Below are 13,122 nucleotides of genomic sequence, written 5' to 3' on the forward strand. Positions count from 1 at the left end.
AACAGATGGAATACAATACTGATTTACAAAAGGGTTACTTATCCACATACTTTATTTGTCTTCAAACCATTACATGAAAATTGAGAACCTTGGATGTGTCTCCGTTTCGTGGAAATTTGACACTTTAAATAAAAGGAAAAAAATCTTTATTTATTACAACCTCAAAACGAAGAAAACTGAGCATGAACCCACTTGCCACAATAGACAGTCCTCACTCCGAGTCTTGCACCCGTTAGTCTTAAAGTCTTCCTTCTTGCAAGATGGATTACCTCAACATTGAACGAACTTCAAAAAGTATCTCTGCATGCAAAACTGGAGCAAAGAAAGTGCCTTGATTTCAAACATTAGCTTTGTCCAGCGGGGATCGTCTCCTCGTAAACTCTGTTCTCTGTGAGCAAGTGTCACCTATCAAGTTCAGTTGATGTCATACTTCTGTCAGCAAAGGATATTCCAGTTCTAAGTAGTGTTGATCCAGGTTCAAAATACAATGAAATATTCTTGCGGACAGAAATGTCATCTAACAAAAGAGAAATGGCTTGTTTGGATAGAACAAGATAATATCAGACCTCTTGGACCATGTGTTGCCGCCATGACAGTGTGGAAACTAAATAATCAATATTAAAAAATATAGATGGTAAGGGACATGATATGCATGCATGCTACAGAGAAAGAAACAAAATATGTTTAAAAAGCTACAAAGACTTACAAAAGAAGCACACTTCATCTTACATATTTAAAACAATCAATGAACATCTGCTATACACAAATGGTTTTGAAAAGAAACTAACAGTTGTAAACTTGTACATATCAGCTATAATAAAAAGCAGATTAGTTCTTCTAAGAATGCTGTATTGTGTTTTACAGAAAGCCTAGGCACTAGAGCTAATATATATGGAATCGTTGTGGTAATTCAACTAATAATGCATTTGAAATTAATAGTAAAGTTAGATACGGAGATTTTTTTTGTCCCTAATCACTCCGCTGTTTTACGATATGTGAAATATTGTTAAAAACCTATATAGCTTAAGTTATTTTGTCATGAAAGAATATAATATATGTTTATACAAAATCCGTTCCACACTACTATGGAAAATTTAGCTTCGAGGCTGATTTCACAAATATGTGTGAACATTCTTTAAAAATATATGTTGGATTATATATTATTTTAATAATTAGAACATATTATTCCACTGCAGTAACTATGTATTTAATACAATGCGTCAAACATTTGAATAATATATACCAGCATGCTTTCTTAGTATTTTAGCTCTTCAAACTGTGGTTTAGTAAGACAAGAACATCAAAGGCTTGATACACTGTAACATTACTATTATCTACTTCTCTAAAGCTTAAAGAAAAATATAGCAACATTTTAAAAATCAATCGGAATGTTCAACCACGAAAAGTGATTTTACGCAGAAAGAAACTGTTTCTAAAGATTCTTGCCCCCCAGTAGCACAGCGGTATATCTGTGGACTTACAACTCTAGAATCCGTGTTTCGATACCCGTGGCGGGCAGAGCACAGATAGCCCATTGTGTAGCTTTGTGCTTAACTTCAAAGAAATAAAGATTCTAAAGATAAAATAAAACAACAGATCTGTGTTTTTAAATCTTTTACACGAACATGAAACAAGTACGACTGATTTCGATCTTAACTCCTGTATGAAATCATGTTGTGTGTTTGTGAATTTGTTTTTTGGCAAACTCGTCTCACAGTCTAGGTAGGCAGAATTGGGGTGACTCGAGTGTGTCTTCATCTAATGGCGTAGCTAAAAACTGATAGGAAGGTTACTCAGGCATGATGGGGGTCTAGGAGTAGGTTTTCAGGATCCCTGAAACCGAATACAATAACGGATTTTGTGTTCGTTGCCCCCACACCCCTCGGAATGCCGTGGACGCCATGTTTGAAGCTGTGTTCACACTCCCTCTCACAAGGGCTGTTACATATCATTCCCAAGAGCGATTGATTTTCATTGACAATCACACTAACTATGTGATAATGTAGTTCTGATAAATGCTGTGGTTGTTACGTTACTTGCTGATTTGCATACTGAAACTCGTTTTAATATAACGTAATCAACCCTCTATGTATCTTAAAATGTATCACACCAGAATGTACTTATTAAGGCTGAATAGAAAAATGAATCTAGTATGAATGAAATGTGTCTTAAATTTACCATCCCAGAATGAACCTAGTGAGACAAGATAAGAAACTAACTTAGTAGGATCAAACTATATGGTAAATTATATCACAAGAGATCGAACATAGGTTAAACTGAAACTACCTCTGGTATTGTATAATCTTAGGATGAGCCTAGTGCGCAGACTAGTTTGATGTCATGTTTTTCAGTGGTGATGAACATCCTGATTCTCTGACTCGCGCAACAATGACCAACCCTGAGTGTAGATCGATGTGCAAAATCAACTTAACATAATACATATATATTTACTTAGTTCAAAAAAATACCACCAATTCTTGACACTGGCGAGTGTAATGACAAAATAATGAGACTAAAATTATCTGTATAGGTCATTGCTGAAGCAGATTAAAACTATAGTTTTCAGTAGATATTTTAAGAAGAATAAAGTTCTTAGTTGGTTTCGCAAAAGTAACAAATTCATTAATAATTCATTTTCTAGGCCAACTGAAAAAATATAGTTATTCCTAAATAGTTTGAGTCTTTGACAAACAACACTTTATGAGAGTATCCAGTATGTTTGTGAAGTAAACCTTGAGTTCTTAATTTCTAATAGGCAGAATCCTAAACTACGGGTAAAAATTTAGTACAAGACTTTTTTTGAGATACTACATTCTGATAGTATTTATTATAACTTGTTAAGTATTCATAAAAATTTTAAATCCAAGACATATGAATCACATGTTTATTTGTATCAGTAATTTCCAAATAACAGTTGAATCTCATTTAAGAAAACTCTTTCTATATTCTTTAGGTCTGGAATAAATTGAAAGATTAATACATTTATCAAATGAGAACAAAACCCAGTTTTTAATCGGAGAGTGCCAACATAAGTGTCACATATAAATCTAGTTTCTTAGAAGTGTTTCTTTCTCCTCACAGTTTTTAGCATTTTCACTTTGGCTATCTTCGAAAACGATGCCTGCAACACAAGTAGCGTAAACCGAACAGGAATATGTTTTTCTGCTAGAGAATGTGTATCGCGAGGAGGTCGTGCTGAGGGAACGTGTGCTGGAGGATATGGTGTCTGTTGCCTGTGTAAGTATATCACAAATATATGAACTTCAGAGACTTTGTGCTGAAGTAATGGTGTATGTTACCTGCGTTAGTGTACATATATATAAAGAGGTCAGGGTTGAGACAATGTATGCTAGGGACTATTTTGTCTCTTTCCTTTGTATGTTACAAATAAGTCAAACTCGACGACTTATGCAAATAAACCTTACATATGATTACAGTCATAGAATATTAAAGAATGCTAGAATGAAATATTCTTCGCAATTAACTGAATTTACATGAAGTCGTGTGGTTAAATTATGGGAGAGCGGTCATACTCAGGTCACTTGCAGCATGACTCAAAAATAATCATTAAAGAACAATAATGGTTGATAACGTAACTAAAAGATGAAGTAAAAAACAATTTCACGGGATAAATCATGAAATTTGCATACTGGAGACTGTATAAACTAGCATCAAATATGCCAGGATTAATTTTGCTTTTAGAAATGATCTTAACAGATCATCTCTAACGTAAGAATTCCTGCCATATAGTATTACTACAGCAACCTTAATACATTGTGGAAGCATCAAGACTCTTTTGGCGTAAGAGCAGCGAATGAAGAGGAGTATGTAGCAATGAGACTCACCTAATAAACAAGATTGTTTTCTGATGGAAGTCATAATGATTTTTCAACAACGTCCTTTCAGGTTGTGATCACAGGAAATGCAGCACCAATCAAATTTCCAGTCATTCCAGACTCTCACAGTTAACAGTCTGGAACCTCAGGCACAAGACATTGACGATGTACCCTTACAGAATAGAGATCACCCATGAAGTGCTGAACTTTGCATTTCAATTTATGGTTCAATGGGTTATTGTTGTAAAGCATAAAATTACACAATGGGCTACCTGTGCTGTGCCCACCACGAGTACCAAAACCCAATTTTTAACAGTGTGAGCTGTCAGACTTAATGCTGAGCCACTGGGGATAGCTTGAGTTGAAATCATCAACAGTATAGACAACATCGCTTGAATTACTGAGGCTCACTTTTTCCATGGCCAGGTCAACACTTGCAATGGTGTCATTTGGGAAAAAGCAATCCACATGATGATAAGGTTACAATGTGGGTTGGATTCACAAGTAAATTGGTCATCGAGTGTCATTTCTTTGAGAAACTTGCAAATAATGAATTTTGCACAGTGGTCATAAGCAGATAATGATATTTGCCCATGTTGGTATATGTTGTTATTTTTAAACTTCAGGGAAAAGATGTTTTGAATAAAAATATTCTCATCAATGATGATGTTCCACCCCAACATCACAAAAACTGTCACTACAGTACTGTGGAATGCTTTCAGGTGATGTGTAATCAACAGACACTTTGCATACGCATTACAAGCATAGTCTCTAGACATTACATTAGCCATGCTTATGGGACCTAAAATGTAGCATATGATGATAAGACAGTTGCTGGCAATCAAAAAATATCATAAACTCTCTCTGCCCGGGCATCACTTACTGCGCATGTCACGAGATTTTAGTGGCTTATATTCAAAATTCTTTTAAACTACTTTTTGTTTATGTTATACCAATTAGTATAGCATAAAATCGTAGGTAATAATCCATATTTTAATAGTATATAAGTTTTAACTTCTTAATTTTATAAGGCAATATTTCAAAAAATCCTGAATTTCATCTAGTGTGAGAAACGTGATACATTTTCTGTAGGCATCCCATCTTCTCTGTTTTATTCACCACCATTCCAATAAGTATGAAATTAACGTAAATTACTCATTATAAGATCGTCATTGCTCAGACAAACCATAATTTTTATAGCTTTCAATTTGTTCGGTTACAGATCCATCAACTAGAAAATCAGACCCCTTTTGCCACCTCCCACCTGCTCACATCCTCTCTTTCAGGATTGGTTAATAGTTCTCTCTCGAGTTTAATTCTATATTAGCTATAACAAATAAAAAAAACAATAATTTAATCTGTCAAATGACGTATTATGTTACGTTGTATTATGAACGAAAAATTGTCAATTTCTCTTTTAGTAGAAGATGAATTTTTAATTGCTCTTGTCGCACAGTTAGAAAGCCAGAAAAATTGTGGTAGTTATAGGAAATTGTCTGCTTTTTGTATGTTATTATTCTATGTTTTTTGGTGCATTATTTAATTAAATAAAAATTGTTTAGTGCATTACTACTATTAGTATTAAAAGTAGGGTTAAGTGTCATCGACAGTCGATAGCAAAACAGAAAGAAGACGGGGTAAGTACTTTATTTCTTGTTTTTCATGTTTATTCTTTATTTATTATTATAAAAGTAACTAAAATGTAAAAATAGGGATCTCTTTAGGTTAGTTAAGGTTAGATTAGGTAAAATAAATGATAATAATAGCATAATAAAAATGTTTCACGAGGCACACTCGGGAACACACACAAACACACGCAAGCAGCTAGTGGCTAACGTAATTGGACAGAGTAAGGTGAGCTGCACGTTCCACAAGTGATTTACAATTTATAATGGTGCCAATAGTAGTTAGCCATGGTTCGAAAGGCAATAAAGCAATAACATTTAATTACAATTATATGTATACTGTATACGAGTTTAAAGCTACTTAGGATAAATAAATGTAGTTTCATGTTACAATTTGAAGAGATTCTAGAAAGAAAAAAGAGGGTAATTTAGATTTATTTCGATTTTCTAAAGTCCGTCAAAATGACCAACGTTGTATATAGTTAGGGTAAAGAAAATAACACATAAAATACAAAGTTTTACTGAAAACAAACATTTGAAAAGTGTGTAGAAGGTTTTAAAGATTACACAAATGAAATTTGAGATTTTTGAGATGAAGAAAATTATTTTTAATCTTAACATGAAAATCAGTTTACAGACCAACTATTCAAAACAAATAGTGTTGAAATATTCGACATACTCACGGTCACATCTTTTTTTCTTTTTAGTTTATTAAAAATACTTCACTAAAAATATGATTTTTTGTATGGGAAAGACTTATAATGTTTACTGAAAGGCTGCCAATTTTCGTTTATTATTATTATTACTAAACGTTAGAAGTATAAAATCTATAAAGACTTTAAACGAAAACAAAGAGGTCACGTGGTCGGTCAACTCAACCGAGCCTGTATTGCCATTTGTTTGTTTCACATGAATGCAAGCTATAGTGAAAAATAATGGTAATCACATGAAACACATAAATATACCATAAGAAGATTAGACTGAAAGAATATGCTTTGTAAAATACATTTTGAATGAATTGTTATAGATGTCATTCCATCTTATTCAACAATAGGGGTGAAGTTACACTGACTTAGTAAAGTTGTGTCCTACCTACTGATGTTGAAATTACAGAAGTCCATAAGTGGTTATCATGCCGAACTGTGGTTAATGCCGTGGGTGCGTTCATAAAAGTGACGGTCAAAATCCATTAGTTGGTCTGACAAGAGTAGCCTAAGAAATGGTGATGGGCGGTGTTGACTAGCTGCCTAGTGTATCACTTCAAAATTTGAAACAGATGGCACAGATAGCCCATGTGTAACTTTGCTCGAATTTGAATAAATAAACAAAACCGATAAATGTTTGAGCCTATTACGGTAAGGTCCAAAGTGTGAATGTACCACAGCTCTAAATGTCTAGAATTAAAAGAAAATAACAACGATTCTATCCCATTCTCATGTTATATTAGAGATGTGTGTATACCTTTCCCTAACAAGAAATTGTTCAAGAACCGGTATGATCCTTTCTATTCGTTAACATGAATAACACACACAAACCTCATCTATTTTTCATAATTGTAACTTCTTTTCCGCGTGTTATTTATACATTTTCACGTGTAACTACTGTATGAGTAATCTCTTTATGTTTCTAATGGTTTCAGATTAGCCCTGAAGTATCACATACATGTTCATTAGAATAAATCAACAGTTAAAAATTGTGTGCTAAATGACAACTGCTTCTGTGTTTACCTAATATGATGTTATTGTTTACTTACAGTTGAAATATCATGTGACAGTAATAGCTTAAACAACGGCACCTACTTTCAGAACCCCAACTTTCCTAGCACCTACACCGAAACCAGAACATGTATTGCGTCTTTTCGAAAAATACATTCTAACGTTTGCCAATTTCGACTGGACTTTTTGTCTTTCGACATTGGAAACCCCACATTTGGTGTGTGTAATGAAGATAGATTGGTTATCAGTGGTCAAAGCCAAAATAGCATTGTTCCTCCTCTGTGTGGGTTTAATACTGGACAACATCGTAAGTTCTGTTATTACTATTACATAAGATAATTCATGAAAATATTTAAAAATCCACTTTTAAAAGTTTTAATTACTATCTCAAATGCCCTATTATTTTATATACTAATTTGTTTTTCCTGTCCTATATTCAAGTCATATAGCTTCTTTTATGAATACAGGTTTTTGCAAACATTGCTATTGTTATATTCCTTGTGTCAGGCATTTAGGAACAAAATCAAGCATGCTAAAAAAACTTTCTCTTCACCCTGTTATGATATGAGAATTCAATAAAGGATTTAAGTACAACCTTAATTGTACATCTAGTATAGAACTTTTGGAAAGGGCCACATTCAGAGCTCTTGGATTACTGAAAAGGCCAGCATAAACCATTAAACTTGAGCAAATATAAGAAAGTAATATATTCCATATCTGTTGTTGATAATAATTATAATAGATATAGAAGACTTATAACTTTTTTACGTCTTCACTAGTTGTAGTGGGAGATTGGTACTTTTGAAAGAGGGTGGCTGTAGAGTTCCAATGGTTTAAGAATTGGGAGTAAGTCATAAAGTATATTTTCATTAACATCATCGGCTTTTAACCTGCAAGTAAGAACTTAAAGTGCAGGTTCAAAAGGAAAAATAACCCTGTGTTATTCGATTTGAGTGGTTGTATCGCAGATTTTGGTTGAGTTCTTGAAAGAATGTGAAGTGGCAGTCATGTGTTATATGTTATATCAAACTGTTGGGTCATGGATGTAGAACAGTGTTGTTGTCATCTTGGGTAGAATAATGATCCACACTTTAATAATTTGCTTCTAACAATTAACTTCTAGCACCTTGATTGGCACGAGAAATTATATATGACAACTTCGGGATACAGGGTGGGGAAAAGTTGCTAAATGTAGCCATTCGCAAGGTTGAGATGAGATAAAAGAATCTGAGCAACATATTGGCATAAATTAATTTTTTTCAACTTTTATTTTAAGTTTTATCTCAAGAGAGCACCAAAATACTCAAAATTCAATCAGGATTTCGTTATCCGTTATATCCAAAGCAATGTATTGTTTGTGACTAGAACAAAAACATTAATTGTTATCTTTGGTACATAATATCCTAAGCAATATCTTAGTATTTAATAAAGTAAATCAAACACCAAATGATATTTTCTTAATTTAAAAATGACGTTAAATTGAACATTGTTACACTATTTAAAAACAACAACAAAAATTAAGCTATTAATTGGTAGATACTGAATCGATATTTTGTTATCACCTTAAGAACTTCAAGTGTCATTGTATCTGTGTCATATATTTTGGTTCAGTTTACTTGGAGGTTTCTGGGACAGAAGGACCAATTCAACTCAACGTCATTTCTCAAGGAAGTCGAGCTCGAAGTTTCGACATCAGGGTGACTCAAATTAACTGCGACAGTCGAAACCTTGGTGACTATTAAACCTATTTGCATTACAATTATTAAAACGAATCATCATCATAGATTTAAATACAATTAGTTAATGAATCACTTCCCAGAGAAACATTATTGGCATATCTGAAAACCTTATATATACAAGGGTTATAGTTTATATTTAAGTTTATATCAGCTTTAGTTTACTTAGTGTAATTTCTTCACGCTATACTAGGCAGGCATTTTCTGACTTCTAACCAATGAAGGTACGATATGTCTCATTGTAAAACCTGATAACATACTCCTTCTTGACTTACAATAATTTTGTCGTATTGTCTATTTATATTTGATTATTTGTGCTTGTACTCAGGAGTTACATTTAAGCTGAACGGTACAGAACGCCGCTTCTTGAGGATTCAACACATTAGCGTTCCTGGTTTTTTTTGTTTGGGAGAAAAAAGTGCCCTGTTGTTCCATGCTGTGATCCGCGCTGCTCTTACAAAGTGGATCATAAAAGGGAGTTCCACCTCTTTCAAAATCACAATATAACCACTGCTTTTATGCTTGTACTTTTATTTGTATGAAAGTAACCGAGACCCAATTTTTTAACGATTTACATATTGAAGAATATTTGACCAGAAGTTTTATATTAGCAATTACTACTTTTACTCTTGATTAAAATACCTTTTAAAATTTCACTGACGTCTTATTCTCAAAAGCACACTCCTAGAGAGCACTTTATAGGTGCGACGGACAAATATGTTTGGTATTTTCAACCTGAATGGCTTTTTGTGAAATACATGAGCTAGAAGCTCAGATAAATGATCTCAAGGTTAAGTCATAGTCGTCTTTAATTTACAGCTGCTGACCAGAGGGAGGACAACCAGTAAGCAGCACCCGCAGCTTATACAGTAATTTTTATAACGCGCTCACATCTGAAAGTGTGGAGTGTGTTCAGCGGCATACTGCGGGTGTGAATCTTGGACCTTCTGATCCTGAGGCCGGTACAATAACCACTAAACAAGCAAAATAAAAATTTAGTATGAATAATTCATTTAGCGCATCTTTTACTGAACTCGGCTGGCTTCTGTATAGCATTAAAATAACGTATACGTTGAATAATATTTGTGTATACTTGAAATGTAATTGAAATCTATAAAGGACTAATTACATTAATTAAATTTTTCATCTAAAGCTGTTTCTAAAATACTTTGTATGTAGCTTTAAAATAATGAACGAACTTTAGAATTTATTTACAAGAAATCAATTGTAACTTATGTTCATGTTAGTTGATTGAGTATTGTGTTCTATTTGAATTATGATACAAAATTATATTGTAAAATATTATACAACAAACACATGTTTAATGTGCGGGTTGAAAATCATTAGGTTGCTTATAAAATGTTCCCCCAATGGGACCACAGTAAGTCAAGTCCGGGGTTCGATTCCCAGCGGTGGACACAACAGATAGCCCAATGTGGTTTTGCTCTCAAAACAGACAAACAAACAAACTTATAAACTGAAATACAAATTAAGTTTAAAAATAATTAAACATACTACGTTATTATTGTTGAGTATTATATAATAATGAATGAACAAGACAAGAGTTGAATGTCTGGAAAAGTGTAAGCAGGTATTCGCTATAATGTTGTTATTCGTTGTTATTGTTGAGTATTATATAATAATGAATAGACAAGACAAGAGTTGAATGTCTGGAAAAGTGTAAGCAGGTATTCGCTATACCTGCAAGGCATGTATGCATATGTTCACAAGTCAGCCTCACACACACATATTCCTCTTCTCTACATAAAAACATGATTTTTAAAGCTCATTTATAACTGAACATGATAATAAGACTTGTAAAAAATTATACTGCTATAATTTTGTGCTAGCACTCAGTACCATCTTTAAAATAATTTACTGTTACTGCGTATGCCGCCTGAAATTCACCTCTACCCAAGGTTAATTTTGAGTCATTATAATTCCGGTCTACTAGGAAATTGTATATATTCATAGTTGCTTTTATAATAATGTGGATCCAAGATAAGACTGAATATAAATCGTATAACTTTGAAATAATCTACTGCCATCGTAACTCTAATAAGGTTTGGTTTCTTAAGAATTTCGCGCAAAGCCACTCGAGGGCTATCTGCGATAGCCGTCCCTAATATAGCAGTGAAAGACTAGAGGGAAGGCAGCTAGTCATCACCACCTACCGTCAAATCTTGGGCTACTCTTTTACCAACGAATAGTGGGATTGACCGTCACATTATAACGCCCCCACGGCTGAAAGGGTGAGCATGTTTGTTGGGACGGGGATTCGAACTCACGACCCGCAGATTGCGAGTCGAGAGTCGTAACCACCTGGCCATGCCAGGCCCCCAACTTTAATAAGAAACTAAACCCTGATGCAGTATGCCACCAATTATCACCATTTTGTTTATGTCACCTTTTGGGTTAAAAGGTTTCCCTATATGCATCCACTATTTCCTTTAAGTATATATCTTTCCTGTGAATAATTAATGATTCAGTCATTAGCCACTTAAGTGCTTGATATAATTCCTGTGATATATAACGTAGTTAGATTAACCAATGGGAAACCGAGCTTGTATGAGGTTTAGAACCCACTAAACGTTACTGTTTGAAATTTTCAATACGTCGTAGGATGTTTTGTCGAAAATCTGTTTTTAGAATAGTCGGATAAAACATATAGTGAAATAAGCATATAAACAATGTTTTATCTTTTCATTTTACTCGTTGTTAAATAACTTAGTTAAATGTTTTAGTATTAACTGGTAGTACAACTATCTTTTTCTTTCAAGATAGAAATATATCAGCATAGTTGTGAGCGCTTTGGTAGCATATGCTTCACTTTTTTGTTTCTTGGACAGCACCTCCAAATTGTCTGCAGTACCACACGGGTATCCAAGGTCAGTTTCAAAGCTTCAACTACGTATCTGATGTTATGATTACTGACCAAGGCTACTTTAATAATCTTGACTACACCATCTGCTTTAGGAAAGAAGTGGGCTTTTGTACTATGACGTATTTCCTTCCTGAATTTATGCAAGCACCAAACCAACAACAACAAACTCAAGCATCTCCTTTCTTTGCCATTGAAATGAGTGCTGGTGGTGCTGGTCAACAGTTGACAACTGCTGGGGCGGGAATGCAGGACTGTCCTACAGATTACATAATCCTGGCCAGTATTCGTCTCTGCGGAGGACGACTGAACGATAAACTGGTAAACAATATCCCAGCTAATTCAAATAAAGATATTGTTGGTGAGTAGCACTTTGCTCATGTGGAACTTAAAAGCTCGTATTTTAGTGGAACTCTTTAACATAATGAATAAAAGTTCGTAGTTAGAAAGTTTCGAAGGTGTTGTGATTAAAGATATATATCAAATAGCACTATGATATTATTAATTTAAACAAGAAAATTAAAATGCATTACACCAAAAATAATATTTTTCTGTAAATCCGGAGTATAGCGATGAATCTGTTCTGAAAAAGAAAACTTCACGTTAATGTTACAATCTGGTTTGATTCATTTGTTTATTTAGATAATCGTCTTGCTTCATTTTACTTACTTGGGGCCAAAGTTATGCACGAATAATCTCTTGGGAGATCTATAAATACAAGATTGAGCTACAATTGCATATAAAAGATTTATTACTGGCTTGATTAAAATGGATTGCGTAATGTTTAGCAACGCTTCTTTTTACAACTCATTAGTAGGTTGTTTGTGTATGACTAAGGTACAATATATATACTAAGACATGACCTGCATATTACTCTTTTTTGTACCTTAAGGATATAAAAGTGAATGTGGAGCTGCAAGTATATATGTATTATGTTTTATTCTATTGTACTCACTTTACTTAAGTCGCTTTCTTCAATAAAGGGATATCTATTACGTTTAGGAAATAGTGGTACAAAAGATTTAAAAGAAAATCCTTCTTGCCAGAATTTTACAAAGTTTTAGAAAAAATATATATATTACAATTGAGTATTACCTATTTCCATCATGTCTAGCTACCAGAAACCCCTGATTTCATCACTTCTGACTTAATGGTTGTGACATTTTCTAAAGATGAAGGTCTATATCCTTAATTCAATAACCATTCTTCAATTGAATGATGCCATTGCTACAGACTGTCCCAACTACCCGTACAAACTATATAACTATTCTGTACATGTAACGCTATATAACAGTTTAGTTTATGTAACAATATTTAATATGCATTACA

General features: G+C 33.6%; 1 protein-coding gene across 1 annotated transcript; it reads left to right on the plus strand.

Annotated features, from left to right (window-relative positions):
* Positions 1–260: 260 nt before the first annotated feature.
* Positions 261–12,162, plus strand: LOC106478432. Its single transcript, XM_022382028.1, has 5 exons — positions 261–294; positions 3,082–3,237; positions 7,217–7,483; positions 8,788–8,907; positions 11,762–12,162. The coding sequence occupies exons 1-5, from the start codon at positions 261–263 to the stop codon at positions 12,160–12,162; spliced, it is 978 nt and encodes a 325-aa protein (XP_022237736.1).
* The last annotated feature ends 960 nt before the right edge of the window (positions 12,163–13,122 follow it).

Source organism: Limulus polyphemus, unplaced genomic scaffold, assembly GCF_000517525.1.
Source record: "Limulus polyphemus unplaced genomic scaffold, Limulus_polyphemus-2.1.2 Scaffold211, whole genome shotgun sequence".
Taxonomy (NCBI): Eukaryota; Metazoa; Arthropoda; class Merostomata; order Xiphosura; family Limulidae; genus Limulus; species Limulus polyphemus.